The sequence below is a fragment of the Cnephaeus nilssonii genome (genome assembly GCF_951640355.1).
Source record: "Cnephaeus nilssonii genome assembly, chromosome: 1".
NCBI classification, from domain to species: domain Eukaryota; kingdom Metazoa; phylum Chordata; class Mammalia; order Chiroptera; family Vespertilionidae; genus Cnephaeus; species Cnephaeus nilssonii.
The window spans coordinates 103,336,825-103,362,367 of NC_137072.1; the positions used below are offsets into that span (position 1 = coordinate 103,336,825).

General features: G+C 47.9%; 1 protein-coding gene across 1 annotated transcript in view; it reads left to right on the plus strand.

Annotated features, from left to right (window-relative positions):
• SEL1L3 (SEL1L family member 3) overlaps nucleotides 1-25,543 on the plus strand; it is a 111,143-nt gene that overhangs the window by 40,616 nt on the left and 44,984 nt on the right. The window contains exons 9-11 of the mRNA XM_079767438.1: nucleotides 1,402-1,542; nucleotides 17,198-17,409; nucleotides 18,851-19,030. Coding sequence (XP_079623564.1) covers nucleotides 1,402-1,542; nucleotides 17,198-17,409; nucleotides 18,851-19,030 — 533 coding nt within the window. The remainder of the gene's footprint in view (nucleotides 1-1,401; nucleotides 1,543-17,197; nucleotides 17,410-18,850; nucleotides 19,031-25,543) is intronic.

Sequence of the window (25,543 nt, forward strand, 5' to 3'; positions counted from 1 at the left end):
ACCTCTGCAGACAGATGCAAGGGAAAGTGTCCAGTCCACCTGGATTCCAACCAGACCAACGGCCAACAGCAGCCCAGCCTGCCTCGTAGCTTTCGCCGTATGTGGTTTGGTTTAAGCGCACAAATGAGAGTGTTTTGAGCCTCACGTTTCATTATTCCCATTCAGAATGGGATCTGAGGCCGGTCTAAGAAAATAAAAATGAATTGGAAAATAAATTAATCATTAGAAACGTTTCCCCATCGGTGCACTTTTGTCTTGGACCATTAAAATCTGAATATTAGCTTTCAGAAGTGTTGAACAATGACTTTGTTGTTCGGGGCTCGGTTTTATTTTTTAAATCCTTGAAATCGACTCATGCTGGAAGGCATCAGTCATTTGTAACAGAAGGAATGAGTTTCAAATAGAAGGCTTTCGTGCCTGCTCAGAGTGGCGCGGGCATCCTTTCACTCATACGGGGTGTGTTTCTGTTATAAAATGGGTCTCGTCTTGTCTTCCAACGTTCCAGCTCGGATCTGGCACTTAACAATTTCTCTGTGCTAGGGATCTTCTTGCTTGGTGTGGTGGCAATAGAGTTAGTCACATATGTTCCTTCTGGAAGAGAAGTTCCTCTGGGGCCTTTGCCATCAGCAAAAGCAAATTGAGTATTTCAGTGCTGCCCCCCTACCTCTCCATCTCCAGATCTGAACTTCCCGTTTAAGGCCAGGGAGGAACGGATGCGTGGTGAACATACCCCAGTCCCACAGGGTTCCCGTAGCACAGTCCCAGGGAGTGACTGGAGGTGGTGATAGGTAAACGTGGAAGGACGGCTCTTCGGCAATTCGATTTAAGAATAGGCTATCCTGGTCCCCAGCTATTGCTCTCACTGCTGAATCATCCAGAAAATATGATGCTGTCAGAAGAGGGGGGAGATATATAGGAATACGAATATCCTGAGCAGGAAAGAAACTGATATTGATAGCTGATGACATTGCAGGAGAGGTAGCCTGCGTGGGCAGGCCAGCCTTGCATGCTGATCTGTTTGGGGCATTGGGATGAATTTTCTACCATCTACCGCCTTGTGTCCCAGGGGATCGTTGGACTTTGCTCCTCAGCTCACACTGCCAACAAAATGGCCTAGATATTGGCCTCCTGGGGCCCAGTCCGAGGCCAGCTGCTCATTCTGTAGAATTATTCAACAGCCATCAGCAGCTTTGGCACATTTCCCTCAGACTTGGCTATGAATTTGTGACCTCAAGGCAAAGGCATCGTACCCGTTTCAAATCCCTAATGCAGCCCAACCCATATCCTGCAACGGTACACCTGACCTCTCATTTCTAGTTCCCCTTAGGGGGAGAGGGTGCAGAGAGGGGAGGCTTACCCTGTCCTAAGGGGAGTGGTGTCTTATGCTTCCCTCTCCTGCAGGTGACCTGCAGAACTCCTACGTGGACCTGAGGCGCAGGTACGGGAGGCCCTCGATGTGCCGAGCCTTCCCCTGGGAGAAGGAGCTGAGAGCCCAGCACCCCAGCTTGTTCCGGTCCCTGGTGGAAATGGGTCTGTTGACGGGTAAGCGTGTCTCTGCCTTGCCTTTGGATGCCGGTTAGGAAGGCTCCCTGGTTTCCCACCCTCCTTGGTGATTTATGCCTCCAAGTTATTTTTAACCCCCGTCTTCTAGCTTAACTTTAAATTTAAATTCTGCCTTATCCACAACCCTCAATGTATCTATGCACACTTCCAACACTAAATACAAAAACTTATATTTAGGAATTGCTTGAGCAACTCTCTCTCTTTTTTTTTTATTGATTTCAGAGAGGAAGGGAGAGGGAGAGAGATAGAAACATCAATGATGAGAGAGAATCATTGATTGGCAGCCTCCTGCACACCCCCTACTAGGGATCAAGCCCAAAGCCCAGGCATGTGCCCTGACTGGGAATGAAACTGTGACCTCCTGGTTCACAGGTGGATGCTAAACCACTGAACCACCCTGGGTGGGTGCTCAAGCAATTCTTTAGTTAAAGCCAAAACCTCAAGTGGACAGCCTGCAGCCAGAGCTGGTCCCCAAGTGCAGTTGGTTTGACTCAAATATTGTTGTTGATTAAAAAAAAAAAAAGTTACCAGTATCAAAAAACCTTGTGTGAAAATGTAAATTTTTAGCTTTTCTCAAAATGTTCAAAGACCTGGCAACCTGGCCTGCATCGCAGCAACCCTGGAGGCGAGAGAACGCTCGGGCCATTCGTAGCCTCTTCTCTCTATTTCAGCAGCACCTCACCTGCCTGCCTCTTTCATGGGCCTCACCTGCCTGGCCATAGACACTTGAACTTGAGACCCCTGAGATGCTACTTAAAGTGCATCTCAAGAACCTTCCCAAATGTGGCCAGCTTCTCCCCTTGCAATTTGGGTTTGCTCAGGAATTCAGTCCCCCCTGTAAGGCCATGAGTTCTCTTGAAACCATGCCATTTAGGAAGAGGAGAGAAGCTGAGATGTTCGGTCTGGGGAAGGGGATTCTATAGGGGAAGGGTGATGATAATTATCTTAGAGGTTAGAGGCAACCCCGTGGTGTTCCGGGCACAGGGCTAGACCTTTGAGTCAAGGCATTGCTGAAACTGACTTCTGCTTCATGTAAGAAGGAACTCAAGCCATACGGGATATTTCATCTTTCATTCATTGATTCTTGCTGAGTGACTGCTGAGTGACTTGGCCAGATTTCAGAGGTAAGGAAGGCAACACAAGGCCCCTGCCCTTGAGGCACAGACTTGAAAGCAAGGAAAAGGGCAATAATCCTACCTAATAATAGACAAATATGCAAATTGACCGCACCTTCGCTATGCCCAAGCCACGCCCACCAACCAATCAGGGCGAGTATGCAAATGACCACAACCAAGATGGCGGCTAATTTGCATATCAAGACAGCGTAGAAAGAAGCCAAGAGCTGCTGAAGGGAACAAAGCTGCGGAGAAGCAAGCAAACCGGGTGGGAGGAGAAGGGAGGAGCGGAGGCGGGGCCGGGGGAGAAGGGAAAAGCAGGCTGGCTGGTGGAGAAGGCGGGGCGGGGGAGAAGGAAGGAGCACAGGCGGGGCCAGGGGAGAAGGGAGGAGTGGAGGCGGGGCCAGGGGAGAAGGGAGGAGCAGAGACGGGGCCCAGGGAGAAGGAAGGAGAGTGGGCAGGCTGGCGGAGAAGGCGGGGTAGGGGAGAAGGGAGGAGCCCAGGCAAGGCCGGGGGAGAAGGGAAAAGCAGGCTGGCTGGTGGAGAAGGCGGGGCGGGGGAGAAGAGAGGAGAGTAGGCAAGGCGGGGTAGAGTGCAGCAGGAAACCCTATTGCAGGATTTTTCCTGCAACAGGAACGCTAGTATTGAATAAAGGCTGTGGAAGTAAATGGTAAAAGAAGGGCGGGGTTTTCCCTGGGGGGCTGGGATGTTCAGAGGCTCCCAGGGGAGGTGATGCTGGAGCTGCTATTTGAAGGGTCAGTAGGTGTTTCCCAGGTAAGTAAATGGAGGTGGGCACTGTAGACAGAGTAGCTTCGGGGAGGTGGGAACAGCACAGCAGTGTTCATGATGGGCCGGGGTTGGAGGCAGGAGAAGGCCTGGAGCGGAATGATTCCCACCAGAGCTCAGACACCATTGGAAGAGTTTGGGCTTTACCTTGTAGGTGACAAGGACCTGTTGAAGGGCTTCAGGCAGCGGGTAGAGGTGGGATCAGATTTGGGTTTTTGAGGTCCCTCTGGCAGCCGTGGGAGGCTGGGAGGAAGCAGGGCTGTGGAGCTGGAAGCAGGGAGTCCATTGCCACGGTCCAGGGGGAGAAGACGCAGGCCTGGACGGGACAGAGTGATGGAGTTAATGAGGGCTGTAAAGAGGTTGGCTCAGAATCAGGCAAGGGAGGCCATGCAGAGTCGTGTGACAGCATAGCCTCTGGACCAGGTGGCCTGGGCCCCATTTCAACTTCGCACACATACTAGCTGTGTGATCTTGATCCAGTTACTTCATTTCTCTGAGCCTCAGTTTCCTCATCTGCATGATGGGAGTGATAATGGTACCTCTCTCCTAGTGTTGGGTTAAGTGAGTTGATCTATATAATAAAAGCCTAAGTGACCGTTATGGCAGAACGACCAGAATGACTGGTCACTATGATGTGCACTGACCACCAGGGGGCAGACACTCAATGCAGGAGCTGATACCTGGTGGTCAGTGCACTCCCACAGGGGAGTGCCACTCAGCCAGAAGCTGGGCTCACAACTGGCGAGCACAGCGGCGGTGGTGGGAGCCTCTCCTGCCTCCGAGGCAGTGCTAAGGAGCAGCGAGTAGGCGGGTGGTAAGGAGCGAGGAGTCCCGGACTATGAGAGGGATGTCCCACTGCCGGGGAGTGGGCATAAGCCAACAGGCGGACATCCCCCAAGGGGTCTCTGAGAGGGTGCAGGCCGGGCTGAGGGACCCCTCCCCACCCCTTGCCCCAGTGCATGAATTTCATGCACCGGGCCTCTAGTAGAAATATAATACTCAGAACAGTATAGCACACAGTAAGCTCTTTGTAAGCAGTGTTTCTGAACCTTGGACTGGATTCTCTGTTGTGCGGGATTTGTCCTCTGCTTTGTGGGATGCTTAGCTGTGTTTCTGGCCTCTGTCTGCTAGATATCCGTAGCACTCCCTCCCCATGACTCCCTTCTCAGGTTGACAACCAACAACGCCCTCAGGTGTTGCCAAATGTCCCCAAGGAGCCAAATCGCCTCTGGTCGAGAACCACCACTATACAAGTGTTAGGGCTCTTATCACCCGGCAGAGACAATTCCCAGGTTTTTGTTGGTCACCTGGGAGGCGGTGGAGCCGCCCTGCAAGACAGGCGACCAGGAGAGGGAGGCCCACGCCGGACAGTGTAGGCCAGTGGTCGGCAAACTCATTAGTCAACAAAGCCAAATATCAACAGTACAACAATTGAAATTTCTTTCGAGAGCCAAATTTTTTAAACTTAAACTTCTTCTAACGCCACTTATTCAAAATAGACTCACCCAGGCCGTGGTATTTTGTGGAAGAGCCACGCTCCAGGGGCCAAAGAGCCGCATGTGGCTCGCGAGCTGCCGTTTGCCGACCACGGGTGTAGGCGAAATTGGTTTCTGAGATTTCCAATCCTATTCAAATGTCGTTTTGCCAATTGGGAACACGAGTGAATCAATTCCACAATTCTTCTTAAGGTAAATACTCTCAATAGGATGTTTTCATGTTTTTACAGCTCAGGAGTTTTGTTTATAAGAATTCAGAACGATTTCTTCTCCGTGGAGTTCTGGAAGTGGAATTTAATTAAAAACCCAAATCATGTGCTCCCCAAACCCGAGGACTCCCTGGGCTGTGGTGCTGCCGACTGTCACATCGCAGCCGGCTGTGAACACCGCTGACCCCAAGGGCCCCCGCAGCCCCCGTTCAGCCTTCAGCCCCGGTTCTCCCAGGTGACGGTGGAGGCTTCTGCAGAGTCCTCATTGAAATTCCTCTCTCCCTGGCACGCTGCCCTCGCTTGGGGCTGTCGCAATTCTCCGCTCACCCTGGAGAGGCGGGTGCCAGACACTGTGCCCGTTTTCTAACAAGGCTGAGAGCAACGCAGAACACTTGATTTCCTAAATTGAGGGTAAAAAAGATAAGTGTACAGTTCTTAACATATCTTTCCTCCGGTCTATAAATAGAAGAGTAGTAAGACTGGTGTGACTGTGTTTCCATTCCTGGTTTCTCACATACCTTTCCTTCCAAGCTCCTCTTGCTGTGCGTGTCTAGCCGGCTCCGGAGGGCTCTGACCCACTCCAGTTAACAGGAACTATGTTCGCAGTGTTTTCTGCCGCCGCCCCGCGCTGTCCAGTCTGTTGACTAGCGGGCTTGAATGAAGTCCCTCCTCATCATAGCACAGTGTTCATTTCTGAGATATGCCAGGAGGATGGGCTCGAGGATCGGATGTTGGATGCTTGAGATTCTTGCTGTGGGAACTGACCGGGTGCAGGCACAAAGATCAGGAGTTTAACTGTCTCAGGAATTTCTTTTCTTTTTTAAGAAAATTTTCCCTTTTCCCCCACTCTCACCAGCCCCCCCTCCACAGGACTTCACTATTGTCTGTGTCCAAGGGTTACGCATATATGCATATGAGTTCTTTGGTTAATCTCTCCCCCACCCCAATCCCTCTTAACTCTGAGATTCCTCAGTCTGTTGCCTGCTTCCATGTCTCTGGATCTGTTTTGTTTGTCAGTTTCTTTTGCTCATTAGGTCCCACATATGCGTGAGGTCACCTGGAGAGTATGATGCTAAGTGAAATAAGCCAGTCAGAGAAGGATAAGTATCACACGTGTCAGGAATTTCTTAAGTTACTTGTGTCACAACTTTCCCTCCCTCCCTCCTCCCTCCTTCCCCCCATCCTCCCTCCCTCCCTCCCTCCCTCCCACCCTCGCTTCCTTCCTTCCTTCCCTAAACAAGTGTTGACTGAGTGCCCTCTGTGAGCCAGGACAGGACAGCAATGGGTCCGCGTTTCTTTATATTTAGGGAAATATAAAGAAAATACCAACGCCCCTAATTTCTACCAAGGGAATTACTTTATGGAATTTTCTTTTCCTGGCATTTTGAAAAGAAAAAGAAAATAAGACAGTGTGAGACACTGGCCTGCGATTCCCGGTTCTTGGCGGCAGCGTCCCTCTTCTTGGCAGCCGCTCCTCACCGAGACGGCCGACTCCACTTCCAGGCGGCCACGCGTGTGCGTCTCAGACTGGAGAGTGTTTTCTCCCCACGCTGTGTGATCACCGGCCCTCACTGTAAGCTAACAACACACTTCAGAGGAGCCGCGAGAACCTTGCAGGGGGTGAGGGGTCAGCAGCTCGGGCTTCATTAGCCACCGGCAGAGAGAGTGTCCCCTGCTTCCCGGCCAAGTGCGGTCAGGAGCGGTCACCACCGTCCAGTGTGCCCAAAGGTGGGGCTGTGTGTCCTCCTGCAGAGGAGAATCACCAAGTATTCCCACCGCACTCTTTCAGGACTGGAATTAAAGTATAGCCCGGCCGGCGTGGCTCAGTGGTTGACCTATGAACCAGGAGGTCACAGTTCAGTTCACGGTTGGGGCACATGCCCAGGTTGTGGGCTTGATCCCCAGTATGGGATGTGCAGGGGGCAGCTGATCAGTGATTCTCTCTCATCACTGATGTTTCTATCTCTCTCTCCCTCTCCCTTCTTCTCTGAAATCAGTAAAAACATTTTTTAAAGGATATACAAGTGTATGTATTTGTGTGGTAAAACACAAATGACAGCATTCCCCATTTTTAAGTGTACTCTAAAGTAGTGTTAAGGACCTTCACATTGTTGCTCAACAGATCTCTAGAACTTTCTCATCTTGTAAAACTGAAACTCTGTACCTACTGAACAATAGCTCCCCCTCCCCCCTCAGGCCCTAGTCACTACTGTCCCACTTTCAGTCTCTATGAACTTGGCTATTCTGGATACTTCATATTAAGGGAATCCCACAGTATTTATCTTTTGGTGACCGGCTTATTTCACTTGGCATAAAATCCTCAAGGTTCTTCAGCGTTGTAGCATGTCAGAATCTAATTCCTTTTTAAGGCTGAATAATATTCCATTGTTACGTAGACCACATTTTGTCTGTCCATTCATCCGTTGATGGACATTTGGGTTGCTGCCCCCTCTTGGCTATTGTGAATAGTGCTGCTATGAGCATGGGTGTGCACATAGCTCTTCAAGACTTGGCTTTCAGTTCTTCTGAGTATATACTCAGAGGTGGGATTGAGGGATCATATGATAATCCTGTTTAATTTTTTGAGGAACAACCATACTGTTTTTCTTAGTGGCTACATCATTTTAGATTCCCACCAACAGTGCATAAGGGTTATGATTTCTCCACATCCTTGGTAACACTTGTTATTTTCTGTGTTTTTTTTAAAAATATATTTTTATTTACTTCAGAGAGAGGAAGGGAGAGGGAGAGAGAGATAGTAACATCAATGATGAGAGAGAATCATTGATCGGCTGCCTCCTACAGGCCCCCCTGGGGATCCAGCTTACAACCTGGGCATGTGCCCTGATGGAATTGAACCCTGACCTCCTGATTCAGGAACTGACATTCAACCACTGAGCTACCGGGCTCTTTTTTTTGTTTGTTTTTATAGTAGCCATCCTCATGTTTATAATTTATATACTGGGAAAGTCTGGTTTAACATCAATTAAGAATAATGCTGTCATAAAAAAAGAATAATGCTGTCATAAAGTAACATAATGTCTATGAAAGAGCTTTGTGGATAGAAAGGTACCATATGGATGTGAGGGATGGAAAGGTACCATATGGATATGAGGGATGGGGTTGTCTGAATAGAACTCATCCACTCTGCCCTGAGTGACAGCCCTTTGATCCCGTATATGCCTCTATCACTCGCTCAGTTGCAAACTTGTTGAGGGCAGTGCAAGCAGTGTTAGTATCCCACTTACACTTATTTTTTTTTTTACATACATTAGTCTTTTAATTTTAAAAAAAGCTACTCATATTTCAGTCCACTTTTAAAGTCACTCTTTCTTTTTTTTTTTAAAGTATATTTTATTGATTTATTTACAGAGAGGAAGGGAGAGGGATAGAGAGCCAGAAACATCGCTGAGAGAGAAACATCAATCAGCTGCCTCCTGCACACCTCCTACCGGGGATGTGCTCACAACCAAGGTACATGCCCTTGACCGGAATTGAACCTGGGACCCTTGAGTCTGCAGGCTGACGCTCTATCCACTGAGCCAAACTGGCCAGGACAAGTCACTCTTTTATTTTTCACTTAAGACTGATTGGTAATTTATTATTATTTTTAAATAAATCTTTATTGTTCAGATTATTACAGTTGTTCCTCTTTTTTCCCCTCATAGCTCCCCTCCACCCAATTCCCACCCCACTCTCTGCCCTTACCCCCCACTGTCCTCATCCATAGGTGTACGATTTTTGTCCAGTCTCTTCCCGCACTCCCCACACCCCTATCCCCCCGAGGATTGTCAGTCCACTCCCTTTCTATGCCCCTGGTTCTATTATATTCACCAGTTTATTCTGTTCATCAGATTTTTTATTCACTTGATTTTTAGATTCACTTGTTGATAGATATGTATTTGTTGTTCATAATTTTTATCTTTACCTTTTTCTTCTTCTTCCTCTTCTTAAAGAATACCTTTCAGCATTTCATATAATACTGGTTTGGTGGTGACGAACTCCTTTAGCTTTTTCTTATCTGTGAAGCTCTTTATCTGCCCTTCAATTCTGAATGATAGCTTTGCTGGGTAGAGTAATCTTGGTTGTAGGTTCTTGCTATTCATCACTTTGAATATTTCTTGCCACTCCCTTCTGGCCTGCATAGTTTCTGTTGAGAAATCAGCTGACAATCGTATGGGTACTCCCTTGTAGGTAACTAACTGTTTTTCTCTTGCTGCTTTTAATATTCTCTCTTTGTCTTTTGCTCTTGGCATTTTAATTATGATGTGTCTTGGTGTGGTCCTCTTTGGATTGCTTTTGTTTGGGGTTCTCTGCGCTTCTTGGACTTGTAAGTCTATTTCTTTCACCAGGTGGGGGAAGTTTTCTGTCATTATTTCTTCAAATAGGTTTTTAATATCTTGCTCTCTCTCTTCTTCTGGCACCCCCATAATTTGGATGTTGGTACGCTTGAAGTTGTCCCAGAGGCTCCTTACACTATCTTCATATTTTTGGATTCTTTTTTCTTTTTGCTTTTCCAGTTGGGTGTTTTTTGCTTCTTTGTGTTTCAAATCTTTGACTTGATTCTTGTGATCCTCTAGTCTGCTGTTGGATCTCTGTATATTATTCTTTATTTCAGTCAGTGTATGCTTAATTTCTAGTTGGTCCTTTTTCATATCCTCGAGGGTCTCACTAAATTTATCGGCGGTTTCTAGAAAATTCTTGAAAAACCTTATAACTGTGGTTTTGAACTCTATATCCAGTCGTTTGCTTTCCTCCATTTCTTTCATTTGTGACCTGTTTCTTTGTCTTCACATTTTGGCTGCTTCCCTGTGTTGATTGAGTGGCTTTGTGTGCTAGGTGTCAATAGGGCCCAGTGGCTCAGCCTCCCCAGTTACCTGAGGTGGACACTCTTGGTGCACCCCTTTGTGGGTTATGTGCACAGTCTTGTTGTAGTTAAGCCTTGATTGTTGTTGGTATCACTGGGAGGAATTGACCTCCAGGCCAATTGGCTGTGAGGATCAGCTGTGTCTACGATGGGAGAACTTCTGTGCTGGAGACACCCTTATGAGGCAAGACTTGCTTCAGTGGGGCTTTGGTGCTCACTGAGTCTGCCCCCTGAGTGTGTTCCTTATGGATCTGAGGAGTTGTAATCTGGATGGTCCCACTCTGAACACTGGGTACACTGGCTCTTGGATCTCCAAGGAGGTGCTAATTTAGCCTCTGCCTGAGGCCACTTAGCAGGAGCTACGGAGAGATCTGCAGATTCCTCTTCTTTGTTTGGGGTTTGGAGGTGCCCAGATGAGGCCCAGCTGTGAAGCAGTGCAAGCTGCTGTGGGGTCTTGGGCCTTCTTTTGGATGTTCTGGGTCTCTCTGACTCAGCTGCAGTTTGTTAGGTAATTTTAGATTTCAAAGGACCAGACCATTCATATGCAAAAAGCTCTGCGCACAGCTTGGGCGGGGCAGGGTCTCAGGGCAGAGCAAACAGCAATGGCTGACCATCGGCCCTGCCTGAAGAGGCCCCCGGGTCTCAGTGTCCCATGGTAATCGCTGCAAGCACCTCTGAGAGAAAGCCGCCCTCGAGTTCTGCCCGATGCCAGACAGTCCAGTTTCTCCCCGTATGAGTCAGTCCCCAGAGTCTTGCCCGGAGCTGGAGTTCAGAGCAGTCAGGAGCTTGTGTCTCCCTCCAGCTTGAAAAAGACAGCGTACTCAGTTGCCAGCCCTTTCCGCACGCGTGCCTCCGTACCTCTGCACTTTACTTCCGCAGCTCCTGTGAATCTCAGTGTGCTTTTCTCTTCTCTTCTAGTTGTAGAATTTCCACTCAGCCTGCCTTCCTGTGGTTCTGGATGATGTCCGTTTTGTCTTTTAGTTGTAGTTTTGAAGTGGTTGTGCAAGGCAGCAATTTCAGGTGTTTATCTATGCCACCATCTTGGTTTCTCCTCCCCACTTACACTCTTAATTCTCCACAGTGCTGCACGGTGCTGGGCATACGTTAGCTGCTTAGTTGCCATTCTTGCATATGACCCCACCCAGCGTGTTTCTGCAGCATTCCCCTCAAAGAACATACCTCACCCACCCACGCTTCTCAGCTCACCTGCCCTGCAAACAGCCTTCAAGTCCCACCTCAGGTACTGCCTCCTCACATCATCTTTCCTGTTCCCCAGGCAGACGGCTCCATCTCCCAGGCTGTCCCCGCCAATGTGTAGGTTTCCCCTTTACAGTCCCTGTCTTACTGCATTACAGTGGATTTGCCCGTCCGATTCCACAGTGGAGCGTACATGACAGGAGCAGGAGTAGGATTTCTTTGAAGACCCTCAGGAAGTATTTGATGAGTAACTGAATGCACTCTAAGTGAATAGGTGATCCCATTGGAAGGACTAAAACAGTCTTTGTTGGGTTAGTGAGTCACTCAAGGAGTGAGGAGGTAGACTTCGGGGAGACACAAGTTCAAGGTCTGCCCTAGCCAAGCTGTGACACCACTCTAGCCGGAGAGTTCTGTGGGCTCATTTGCTTTCTCTCTGTATTTTTCCCATTTCTCACGCACTCCTTAGCCTGTGACCTCTCAGGAGCTGCTGTCCTGGCTCCGAGATCACCTCTACAAACGTAGCTCTGTTTCCAGGTCTCCCAGGACACTGTCCCCCAACTCTCCCCGGCAACAAGAGACCAGAATCCCTCTTAGTCTATGCACGCCCATTACAAAAGGACTCTCGCAATGGGGCCCTCACAGTTCTTGCTTTCATATGTCGGCAGTCTAGTTGCTGAGGTATGCGGGTGCCCAGATGTAAAACAATCCCTAGGTCCAGAGCACCCACGTGTTGGGGTACCTCCGAATACTATGCTGGGCCCTGGGGCGACTGTGATGAACAGCATGGACCAGCCCCCACACGGATCTCTGCCAAGTGCCCGGGAACGTGGGGGCGGGAGGCTTCATGCTGACAGCTGATGCGCTGCTAACCTGGTGTAAAATGCAGCTGTCCCCTCTGGTGGTTCCCACTCTGAAGTATCCGAGGACGAATGCCTCGCCTCCCAGAGTTGGCATGCCTTTGAATTAAAGGTGGCAGCGCTGCTCGGGGCCCCAGCTCTATGCAGTGCATTTAGATGTGGCAGAAATACTCATCCTGCCTCCCGGCATGCCCGGCTGCCGCCCTGCACCCCCATGTTCTTGCTTGGCTCGGGAATTATCCTGGGCTGCTCTGTCCCGAAGCTCACCACTGTCCAGCTGCTGGCTGGCATCCAACACTAGGCCCCCCCACCATGCTCAGGTCTTCAGGGGGGCCATGCTGATTGGCCAGCCTCTGCGTGGTTTCCTGGGGAACCTCCAGTTCTCCAGGAAAATGGCTCCTGGCAGAGCATGGAAATTGCCCTATTAGCATTCGGGCTTTTTCTGATGCTAGGACGGTAGTATTTCAGTCCGCACGCTTTTTCACTATTTCAGAGGTGTGCTGGCTATTTCTTTTGCTCTCCTTCACTTTTCCTTGTTGAAATGGAATGCTTGGAACCCCAAACCCCTTTGAATGGGGCTCTGGCATCCAGGGAGAAGGGGTGGTGGGGACTGGGCTGGGATGACAATGACAGGGGGGGCTCGAGGCCAGAGAGAGCTGGTTGTGGAAGAAGTGAGAAAGGGCACAGAGACTCCGGTGCAGGTGGGATCTGAAGAAAGGGAGGGACGAGTGAGGGAAGCAGGTGAGCTGGCCGGCCCCTCCGGACATCTGCCCGAGGCCAGAACGGCTTGCTCCCTTCTTGCTCCCTTTTATCCTGCCCTGGGCACCTCTGAGCCTGTGGCTCCAGGAAATCTGAGCTCTGCCAGCAAATGGTTCTCGGGAGAAGGCCAGGTCTGAGGATGGGCTTGGCCCCCAGGGCGGACACCATCTGTGTTTCCCTGCAGGGCCGGGGCTGGACTCCCGCCCCAGGCTTTGCCGAGCTGAGCGCTGGGGAAGAGGTGTCTCTGCACAATATGCCGAGGTTGCCGGCCGCCCTGGCTTCACTCTAATTTGTCATGAACTCTTCTCATTGTGGCCCACGATCGCAGTGTTTACTTGGAGACTCTGAAATGCAGAGCATGGAAATGATGTGACTTAATAACTCCAGGATACTGTGTCCTTTAAGGGCTATTTCATTGTTGTTCATTGCAGAGCTATCATCTTTATTTTTTTTATTTAAGAAAGCATGCATTATAATTTTTTTTTTAACTCACAGAAGCACAAAGAAAGGGCCCTATTTTTCCTGCCCAGATAATCCCTGATGACAGTACGGAAAGCTGGGAAGGAAGGGACAGAGGGAGGGAAGGGAGGAGGGAGAGAAATTCCATGTATAAAACCAGAAAATTTGCACAGTACAGTAAAGTTCAAATAGTTTCCTTTTGAGATCGAAATAAGCTACCGCCTTAGGTCTCGGGAACCCAGTGGGGCTCACCTGACCAGAATGCAAACGAGGAACACCCTGAGTTTTTTAAACCAGTAAACTTGGCGAAGATCTTACTTTTCTGGTTAAATGACATTTTCTCCTTTCATTTTTCCCCCCCTTTCTAACTTCTACTTTGGATGCGTTACACCTTTCGGAAGCTTGAAACGAAAAATGACTTTCCTATTGATGTCCCCATTCCTCTCCCAAGAAATGAGTCTGTCTTTCGCCTTCTGAATTCGCAATCACTCCGGCCAGTGGCTACCTTCTCATTTTCTGCTTTTTGCCTCTGGTAACGATAAGTGCACACCGTGGTGACCTTATGACGTTGCTATAAAAAAGAAAAAAGAAGGAAATAAACAGTGCTGCGCTTTCTGGAAAACAGTAAGGATTAATTAACTAGTGATGTCGGTTGTGTCCTTAGCTTCTGATGCAGGAAGAAGAAAATGGGAAAATGTCTCTTTTTTCCTATTTTGTTTGTTTTTCATTACACCATTAATCTCCATAAACAAGGCATGTTTTTTTAGTTACAGATCGACTAGAAAAAATGCATATGCGGAACCAGATGGGTGAAATTAACAGTTTCATTAAACTGGTTTTCAAATTGCCAGTTCTACAGTTATCACCAGTGGCATCATGGCTTGGATTTTGTGCTACAGTTAGAATTTGAACTTTAAAGAATGTGCAAAAAGGAGCAGTTTTACTCTAGACTTGTTTTTTTGTTATTATATTCACTAGTGCAGAAAATTGTTTAGATGCTTTCGCAGAGGAAATACTGATTGGTATATTTGGGGGGGAATTTATTTTAATATGTGAAAGAACTAACGAAGCCGTCTCAACCTGCCCACGTTTCCGTGTACAGAGTGTTTTTGCGCTACGGCTTAGAGCTTCTGAATGATTTCCCTTTTGCTCCTCATTCTCCAGCAACCCCAGCTACCTGCACACTCCGCTAATGATTTCTGGGGTTCTGTGCCAGGGGTCAGCGGGGCGAGTGTTTCATTTGGAGCTTCATTTGGTTCGGAGTCTCTTCTCTCCTCTGAGCCCACAAAGCCCGTCCCCGTGGGCACTCAGGCAGAACTCATTATCTAGGTTGGGGGTTTGGCAGAACAGGTGAGGCAGGGATGAGTTGTTAACAAAATGCTAATGTTGCCCTGCTCTGGATGTGGACAGAAGGGCATCGGAGATGGTACATATTTAAAAGTAAACATAATGCCGGGCCGGAGTGGCTCAGTTGGTTGAGCATCATTGTTCTATGCACCGAAAGGTTGCTGGTTCAATTCTCGGTCAGAGCACATACCTGGGTTGCAGGTTTGATCCCCAGTCGGGGGAGCATCCAGAAGGTAACGGATTGATGTTTCTCTCAGATTGGTGTTCTCTCTCCCTCTCTCTCTCTCTCTCTCTCTCTCTCTCTCTCTCTCTCTCTCTCTCATTTTTTCTCTCTCATTTTCTCTTTCTCTCTCTCTCCCTCTCTCTCCCCCTTCCTCTCTAAGTATTCCTCAGGTGAGGGTTAAAAAAAGGAGGAAGTTTAAAAGTAAACATATGCACAAGCAGAAGTAGGATTTACTTTGCAGCTCCATCCCAGTGCTGCAGGCACTGCACCCAGGGAAGGTTCACATCCTGCCTGACCGCGGAGCAGGATGGAATCCTTCTCTCAGCTAGGCAAAGGGAACATCCGAAATGAGATCTCCAGACTCCTGGTGGAAAAGGGGGTTGTTATTCAGATATATCCCCACAGATGAGCAGAGGGAACTATTCAAGGATGCTCACTGCCATCTTGTTGGTTATAGCAAAACCAAGGGAAGCAACCCAGGAGTCTAAAGATAGAAAACTGGTAGGACAGCAGCGCTTCTTTAGAATGCAATCCTATTGAAGCTTTAGAATGAATGAGCCTCCAGCCATAGGCAGATACTCAAGAGATATGGTTAATTTTTTAAAAATATGTTTTATTGATTGAGAGAGAGAGAGAGAGAGAGAGAGAGAGAGAGAGAGAGAGAGATTGGTTACTTCCCCTATGCACCCCAACTGGAGATTGAACCTGAAACCTGAGTATATGCCTTTACTGGGAATCGAACCAGCAACCTTTTGGATCATGGGATGTCACTCAACCAACTGAGCCAGACTGCCAGGGCTGAGATATGGTTAATTTCTAAAAGCTGAGGGTCAGACTCTATAGGAACTTTTTGGAAGAAATATGTGTATGTATATATGCAAAGAGATGTGTATGTGAATTATTGTCTGTGCAAAGGAAAAGTCTGGAAGCATGCATACCAAGCTTTTAACAGTGTTTCCCTTCGCTATTAAAGAAGGCTTGGGAGAATATTTGTTTAAATGACGAGAATCATTTTGCTACCCCTGACACAAAAACATATTGAACTACTTGATTGTTTTTTTAATTCTTATTTAATAATGATTCTTCTTATTAAAATATCCAAAAGCAGCAGCATTTTCTCAAAATCTTCATTAGAATCATATATGCTGCCTGTTTACAGCCCATTTTTTAATTAGTGAAGAAAACTTTAATGGAGTTTATTGTACTTTTGAAGCAAAATCCCTGAAACAATGACTACTTCTAATGATAAAAAGGGCACTATTTTTAAATCTCCTGAAAATAAATGGGTTTTAATTTGGTGGGCGGGGGAAGAAGGATAGGAACAGAGGGAACTTCTGTTTTTTTTTTATACAAATCTGCAACTGTTTGTTTTTTTTTTTACAAAAAGCCGCTATTTCTTTAGGGATTAAAAAATACAGAAAGAGGAACAAATTCCATTTGTTCAGTAATGTGATTTTTTTCTCAGCACCTACCACTTGGGATGGAGAGAGTAAAGACAGGCCCAGCTGCTGGCTCAGACCCTGTGAGGGCTGGAGCAGGAGTGCCAGGAGCCAGGACATGTGACTTCTTAGCTCTGGGTACAGGTGCTGGGTGGCCTCCTTCCCCATAGCTTAGCCGAAAAGACACATGCCCCCTCTCGCCAGCTACTGTAACCTTAGACAGGTTAATTGGACCTCTCCAGACTCCGGTCCCCTCTTCCGAAAAAAAGGAGGATGCTAATTATAGTACCACCTCATAAAATTGTTGGGATTACATGACATACTGGTAATTTGCCTAAGACACCTAACGCAGTATTTGGCGTTTTGTAAGCCTTCAAGAAACGTTGACTAGTTATTGTATTTAGAAACCCACGAGAAAAATTGGAGACAAAACATAGGAGAGCATCTCAAAACAAGTTTCTGTTGCTCAACATTTTAGAACAGCACCTAGGAACTAATCCTGAAATAAAACACATTCTTCTTCAGAGAGTCTTAGAGGGAAAAAAGTCTCTGGAAGATTCGGTGATCCTGATTTGGTGATGACTTATACTGGTTGAGTAAATTACTCCCAAGGCGCTGTCTCAGCTATATAAGGCACATCCTTTTTTCCCAGGATACTAGGCTGTCATTTGGTGCCAAAGGAAAAGCTATTTACAGAATGATACCGTGGCATCCCCAAAGGGTTTGATTTATCTCCCCACAAGGTGGTATATTTTAAGGCTCTGCAGAACCAACCATATTAATAACTTAGGGGGGTTAATTGGCTTTTCCCTCTTCTTTCAAAAGCCACGTCGATCCCATGGTAATTAATTGTGTGGGCTGTGAATTGTGTGACTTACAGTGCCAACGCACCAACATGAGTCCGTGTTGGAGATCGGCGGGATGATATTTGAGAAGGCTGCAAAGAGACTCTCCAGTGTTGATGGTCTTCACCAAATTAGTTCCGTGGTCCCCCTCCTGATGGATGCCAGCTGCTGCGGGTATCATAAAGCATCCTACTACCTCGCGGTCTTTTATGAAACTGGATTAAATGTACCTCGGGATCGGCTGCAGGTAGAGTATTTCATGGGCTCCAGGGGTATCTATCACCCACGTTATATTTGCAGAGTAATGCTCTCACGCCCCCGGTGGACCTGGACAGGTGCATGCTCCCAGGTCTCCTTTAGAATCTTTACATCAAGATGAACATCCTAGCCCGGCCGGTGTGGCTCAGTGGTTGAGTGTCAACCTATGAACCAGTAGGTCACAGTTTGATTCCCCATCAGGGCACATGCCCGGGTTGCAGGCTTGATCCCCAGTGGGGTTTATGCAGGAGGCAGCCAATCAATGATTCTTTCTCATCATTGATGTTTCTATCTCTCTCTCCCTTCCTCTCTGAAATCAATAGAAATATATTTTTCTTAAAAAAAGAAAAGATCAATATCCTAGGGCTGGGCTCAATACAGGCTCTGGCTTTCAGTATCCCTTCCTAGGCTCCGGGATGTGACTGGTCCATGCTAAGGAACAGTTTGGGCAGGGCTTACCAGAATCTCAGCCCTTCACGAACAGGCGCCTCTTACCCAATTCTTGTAACTGCTCTGGCTGTGGGACCATTACCCCATGACTTCTTAGCTAAGTGAAGTCGTTTGGACCTAGAAACCAAGTATTGACACATCCAGCCTTCAAAATAGAAGCTATCCCAGGCAGTTTCATTTTTGGTTCTGGATCCAGATGTATCATGCCACTTGCGTAACATTTGGAATCACGTTTGTGTTAAGTGCTGCTGAACGGTCCCCGGTCACCTTTTTTCTGGATTTGTTCATCATGGGTTTGGAGAGTCATACTGCTTAGACATGCCCAAGTGGCTCCGTTTTTTGTTTTGTTTTTCGGTGACGCCTTTGAGCCTGCCTCTGGCTTGTAGAAGCTCGTGAGGGATGGCATGCTTTCCTGAGTCCCTGAGGCAATCCCCACAAAGTTGGAATAGTCTAGAAGATTCTAGCCCTGTCTCTGTCTCAAAGTGGCTGGCTGGTTGGCCATAGACAAATGACTTCACCTCTCTGGGCCTCTATTTCCTCAACTATGAAATGAGGTTGTTCCATCAGTTGATCTCAAAAGACCCTAACACTGACATTCTGAGAGCATGGGGTTGGGACATGGCCCAGTCTTCAGATCACCTGGCCATAGATGATGTAGCTGAAGCAGATCAGGGACCCTTAAAGCAATCGGCGGATACACAGAGATACTGTGAGAGAAGGCAGGGAAAGGCCCCGGTTTTCATTGAAGAAGGGCAAAAATCAAGGAATTTTAAGCTATTAGACATTTAGAAGGCGAGATATCTGGGAATCTGTAAGCTATGAGAACGAGGCTGTGCCTTCTCTAAAGAGATTTTTAAAGGATGTTAACGTGCTTTGGAATGACTCGGATCATATAAGGACGGGCCCCATGACCTTTCAGTGGTTGGATTTTAAGACCCTTATCTCTAACCTTCCGAACACTGTCCATTTCCTCCTAACAGGGCATGTTGTATAGCTTGGTTGGAGGCCAGGGCAGTGAGAGGCTGTCTTCAATGAATCTTGGGTACAAACACTTCCAGGGTATTGACGACTACCCCCTGGACTGGGAGCTGTCCTACGCCTACTACAGCAACATTGCCACCAAGACACCCCTGGACCAGCACACGCTACAAGGAGATCAGGTACGAAAGACAAATGGGAGGAAGTGGCCGTGGCCCTGCCTACCAGGGCTTCCTGAATTTTCATAAGGTGCCTGCACCTGTGGCTGTCTACCTCCACTGGCCTCCTGAGGATGAGCATCACTGCATGGAGAGAAAAGCTTTCTTGCATTCTCCACTTCCTGTTTCCTGTCTGTGCTCTCAGGCTGAGTGTAGAAACAATCCTCCATGTGTCTATGAAAAGCTTTTCGTGAATGGGAAGACTCGTACACAAAGGGTAGATCTGGCCCTGAACGAATTTTGATTTTGCAAGAAAATGTGTACCACAAATATAGGTGTCTTGACTTTGTTCCAAGACCCTGTGACATGGTACGTCCAAAGATGTTAGGGGACATTGCGTCAAATGGAAAGGGGGAGATAGTAAACCAAGGGCTCCTATCAGTATGTAATGAGCAAGAAGGTCTATGACATAAGGAAGCAAGCTCCGTCCCTAGCTTTGCTCCCCCTGCTGGGTGCCTTGAGAAGTGTCTATCCCCATTGTGTAGCCTTGCTGGCCCAGTGCTCCCACGTGACTGACAGCATGTGACTCTCGCACGAACTCCAGCCCCTAACTTCGGAGGCTCCCAAATCTTTTTGACTCTTTGGGCAAAGCTATCAATGGCTCATATCAACTCACAGAGTGTAAAGTGTTATGTTAGACCAACCAATGGTTGTTTCCAGACTTGAATGGGTGGCAGCAAATAAAAGGGTATGAGGAAAGGAGACAGTAAGAATAAAAGGGAGGCTGTCTCCAGATGACAGAGATTTGTATCCAGTGGGAGTAGACCCTGATGCAGTTAGCTTCTTGGAATGTGTTTTATATACACTGAGTGGCCAGATTATTATGACCTCTGAACGCATAATAATCTGGCCACTCAGTTTGTGTGTGTGTGTGTGTGTGTGTGTGTGTGTGTGTATTAGAGACCCGGTGCATGAATTCGTGCAAGGGTGGGGTCCGGCCAGCCTGGCCAGGGGGAGGGGACATGGGCGGTTGGCCGGCCTGCCTGCCGGTCGAACTCCTGGTCGAGGGGACAATTTGCATATTAGCCTTTTATTATATAGGATATACACTGAGTGGCCAGATTATTATGCGTTCAGAGATCATAATAATCTGTCCACTCAGTGTATATACCCTCTTTCTCCAGAAAGGATTTAAGATGTTTTAATGGTCTAGCACTGGAGATGGTCGAGAGGAAGCACGAGTAGTCTGTACCAGGCGTCAGCAATGTTTCTCTGTAAAGGGACAGTTAGTAAATATTTTAGGTTTTGCCTATATAGTGTCTGTTGCAACTACTCAACTATGCCAAAGACAATATATAAATGACAGGGGTGCCTGGGGTTATGCAGCCGCAGATAGTACATAAGCTGCGTTGCCAGGTTTGGCCTTGATCTAGGCCCGTGGTCAGCAAACTGCGGCTCGCGAGCCACATGCGGCTCTTTGGCCCCTTGAGTGTGGCTCTTCCACAAAACACCACGGCCTGGGCGAGTCTATTTTGAAGAAGTGGCATTAGAAGAAGTTTAAGTTTAAAAAATTTGGCTCTCAAAAGAAATTTCAATCGTTGTACTGTTGATATTTGGCTCTGTTGACTAATGAGTTTGCCGACCACGGCTCTAGGCCATACGCTCCTGATTTTCCCTGCTTATGCTCTGTGAGCCAAGGGAATGGGCCTGGCTAGGGCAGGGTCGTGGAATCAGGCTGAGCAGCTAATTGGGAACCAGACCCCTCACTGTGCCCTCAGAAACCCACAGTGCAGAAACCGTGTGCTTTGATGATGGGGAATGGATGGTTTCCGGAAAAGAAATCCACAGTGACCGCTGCGCAGTTATGAAATAAATGACTCGAAGATACATGCCGTCGGTGCACATTAAACATGAGTCAGGCTATAAAACACCAAAAGGCTGTCGGTATAGACATCGAATTCCTTTAGAAAGTGATTTCTTTGCAATGAACTTACACATTCTTATCATCGTCGTATGTATTCTCTCAGTGCATATGGGCCAAGGGCAAAATTTGATCGCCATTTGACAGGAATTAATTTAATTGATAAAGTTTTGCTTTTAATTCTACTGAAAAAAACATTTCATACAAAATCAAGCCACGAAATAATATTGCCATTGTTCTACTAAGCCTGGATATGTTAATGATGCCCTATATGTATAATATACTTTTAAGAATCCTAATTCAGCATAAATTAGCAACGGGAAATGGTATGTTGCTAACAAGATCCTCTCCTTTTGAAGATTTGACACATGAAACGTTATGATTATGAAAGAAAATGTTTAATTGGTCAGAACCAGCGAAGATGAATAGAAATGATCCATCTTGCAGCTGAAAAGTCGTCTGATTAAGAATGCCAGATACGAATTACACAGTTAGAAGAGTTGCATCATAGCTCATTTTCTTAAGAATGTGTAATTAATGGCTGCTTGAGAATCTAAGCAGGTGTCATACGTTGATGTAAATGTCCTTTTGTCGAGAAATCTATTAGCTCGGCAGCAGCACGTAACAGAGGAGGAGATCTGGGAGGCCAGACTTCTAATTAACAAGCCGAGGATCCGTCAGAAATTCTTTCCTTCATTCTTGTGTCATTGTCTCTTTTATGTACCTCACGGTTCCCATCACTTCATCTCCTTTATGAGGACTCTCACTTCACGTCACTTCTTTACGGTTTCATGGGGCTCCGCTTCGATTGCAGAGAAAGAAGATGCTCTCGGGTTTTGTTTGTTTTTGTGGCTTAATCACAGATGTGTTCCTCTCAGTCTCTCAGTACTAGCTTTTCCGCCAGATTTGGTCCACAGCCTCCTCTCTCTACGCCTGCCAGCGAGCAGGGGTCTCAGCTCATCCACACCCTGCTTTCAAGTCCTCCACATGCTGATGACGCTCAAACCTTCCTCTCCATCTGAGCTGTTTCTTAAGCCCCGCTCTGCAGTCTTCACCGCAAAGGCAGCCCAGCATCTCCTCCCCTCGTTTCCTCACAAACACCTTAACCGGTGGCACCATTTCCCATGCTAGCGACTGGGGTGTCGTCTTTGATCCCCCCCATCATCTGATCAATTACAGTCCACAGCAGCTTTCATGCCAGTCAGTCTCTTCCCATTTCCATCCCTGCTGCCACAGCCTACAGCCTACATTTGTCCTTCTTCGTCTGTCCTCTGAGCCTCTGTGACAGCCTCCTGTACGGGCTGAATTATGTGCCCTCCCCCCAGATTCATATGTTGAAGCCCTTGCCCCCAGTACCTCAGACTGTGACTGTTCTTGGAAATAGGGCCTTTAAAGAGGCAATTGAGTCACAGTGGAGTCATTAGGTGGGCCCTAATCCAGTAGGACGGTGTCCTTACAAGAAAAGGAGATGAGGATGCAGACAAAACAGACAGAGGAGTGACCCTGTGAGGACCCGGTGAGAAGGTGGCCATCTGCACGCTAAGGAGAGAAGCCTCAGGAGAAACCGAATCTGCTAACACCTCGGACTTCTGGCCTCCAGAACTGAGGAAATAAACGTGTGTGGTTTGAAGCACCCAGCCTGGGGTATTTTGTCACGGCAGCCCTAGCAAACTAATACACCTCCCAGCTGTCACCGGTCTTGTCCTTCCCATGCTCTTCCCATTCTTACGGAGGCCAACGTGGGCTGTCGATAATGGAGGTTCGAAACCTGGCTACGCATCACAATTACCTGGTGTCTTAAAGAACACATCTACACAGGCTCCACCCCATAATCTTACAGAAGTGAGGGGGGCCCAGACGTATAACATGCATTTACACTGAGTGGCCAGATTACTATGACCACCCCATCAGTACTTTGTTGGGCCACCTTTTGCCTTCAATACTGCGGCGATTCTTCTTGGCATTGACTCCATGAGATGTTGAAAGGTGATTCGAGGAATCTGACATCATGCCTGATGAATAGCACTCTCCAGCTGGTTGTGGAGCCAGCTGCCTGATGGCTTTTTTAACTTCGTCCCACAAATGCTCAATTGGATTGAGATCTGATGATTGTGGGGGCCACCTAAGCAAGGTAGAGTCTCCCTCATGTTCTTGAAACCACTCCTGCACAATATAAGCACCGTGGCATGGCGCAGTCTTGTTGGAAGAAGCCATCTCCATTGGGATACTCAACATGATAGTATGAACTTGATCAGCAACGATACTTAGGTATGTTGTGTTATTCAGATGTTGTTCCATACGAATTAAAGGGCCCAAATCATGCCAGGAAAACATGCCCCAAACCATAACACTGCCCCCACCAGCTGAAGGGTTGTACTCATGCATGTGGGGTGCATGCTTTCATGCTGTTTCTGCGTAATTCTCACTCTGCCATCTGCATGATACAACTGGAAATGTGATTCTTCGGACCACATGACTTTTTTCCAATGCTCGACTGTCCAATCCTTGTGTTCCTGTGTGAATTGGAGACATTTTATCTTGGTAACTGCAGACAGTAAAGGTGTTCGAACAGGCCTTCGTCTTCCATATCCCATACGATGCAGTATACGGTTAATTTGCCTATAAACGTCAGGTGGTCATAATAATCTGGCCACTCAGTGTATATATATGTGTGTGTATGTGGATGTGAAAAAGCTCCTCAGATGACCCTAATGTGCAGCCAGTGTTGAGAAGTACTGACCCAGAGCACTAGGTCCAGCTCATCACGTAGGAGACACTCCTTGCCTGATTTCTCTCTGCTGCCCCAGCCTCAGCTCTCAGCCATCCCCACCCGGCCTGCCCACCCAGGAGAAACTAAGTTTTTGGCCACACTTCCTGGCCTTGCTGGGTCTCCTCTGCTTGGGGTCCTTTCTCCATGCCCACCAGCCTTTCCCCGCCTGCTGACTCCCCTCATTGCACACAAGGCTCAAACTTCACCTCCTCCTCCTGACCTTCCCTTTGCCATGGGCCTTGGAACCAGGCACCTCCCTGCCATTGCTCTTATGGTGAGTGTTGGGTATGTGGTCATAGCTCTGGCTTCCCCAGTAGACTGTGAGCTCCGAGGCAGGCACCTTGTCTACTCACATCAGTGGCCCCAGTGCCCAGCCCTGTGCTTGACATACAGTTGGCGCCCAGTGTTTACCGATCGGATGATGGAGAGGCTGGGGGTGCACAGCGTCCAGTCCAGTGATGAGCACAAAGGGACTGTAATTTCTTGTTGACTCTGGTGCTTTGTGATGCGACCGGTGTTCATTGTTGGCGGCCAGTACCCAGAGCAGTGGCTGTCAACTCTGCCTCTCTTGCGTTCAACACCGCTTAGTATGCGGCACCTCCTGTTTGGGGAATCTTGGGTACTTGCTTTCTTGTCTCTCCATAGTTACTGGCAATATTCCCTCATTCTTACTTTAAAATCCCAAAATGTTACATTTCAACAAAGAACACACACACACACACCCTATTGGGAGCCAGCCAACCATGATAGCTGATGTTAACACACACACACACACACACACACACACACACACACACACACACAAAACCGCAGGCAGGTGCACAATGGGGGCTCCTACAGGCCCCGGAGGAGGTTAGTGGAGGTCGCTGGTTTAAGTGGAAGCCCTGAAACGGCTCTACACTGAGTTCTCCAGAGTCCTGGCTGCACCCTCACATTTCACACCCCCAGAGAACGCAGGTGATGGGAAGGGGCGCTGCTGAGGGCCTTCGTGCCCAGCTGCAAAGTTGGTGGGTTTTCCTTCCATCCTCTTTTCTCTGTCCCTTTCTCTCTCCCTCTCCTCTCCCCTGTCCCCCACTGTTTCCCTCCCTCTCTTTTCTTCTCTTCCTTTTTTCTTCCTTTCATTTCCTTCTCTCCCTTCTTTATATCCCTGCCCCATTTTCTCCTTTCTCTCTCTCCCTCCCCCTCTCTCCCTTCTCTTTCTCTCTCCCTTTGAACAAGTTAAGGAGGAGGAGAAGAAAAGCAACTCAAAATCCAAATTCTCTAGTCGGCCAAAAAACTTCTAGGTGAGAATTCCATTGTTTGAGCTGCGCAAGTTCAGGAGGTCATAGGCTTGTCTCAGACGACTGTGTCCCGGAGTTCAAGCTGAAGCACCCGCTCGTTGGCCAGACAGCTGGCAAAGAGTTAACACAAGAAAGTGGCTCATGCCCAGGCAGGATTCCAGGACCTCTTACTGCTGGTAGAGGACTTCGTGAGGGAGCTGAGCAGAGCCCTGCCTTCAGACTCAAGCCAACCTGGCTTCCAGGGCCAGCTCTACAATGTGACCTTGGGTTCACCTTCTGCACCTCGGTTTTTTGCTTTGTGTATAAATTGAGGACAGTGTTATTTGGGTCACAGCCCTGTTGTGAGGACTAAATGAAAAAAAAAAACAAAAACAGTTGTTAAACATCCAGCACACAGTTGGTTTCAATAAGAGGCCGTGAGCATCATTATTCTCACTGTTGCCCTTTGCTTGGTGGCCTCCCGAGTTAGACATTTGGCAGGAATTAATACCTGCTGGGTTCTGAGTCCTCGCTCTGTCCCCAAGTCTCAGTGCCCCAGTGCCTGAGGGACCTCTGACTCCACATGG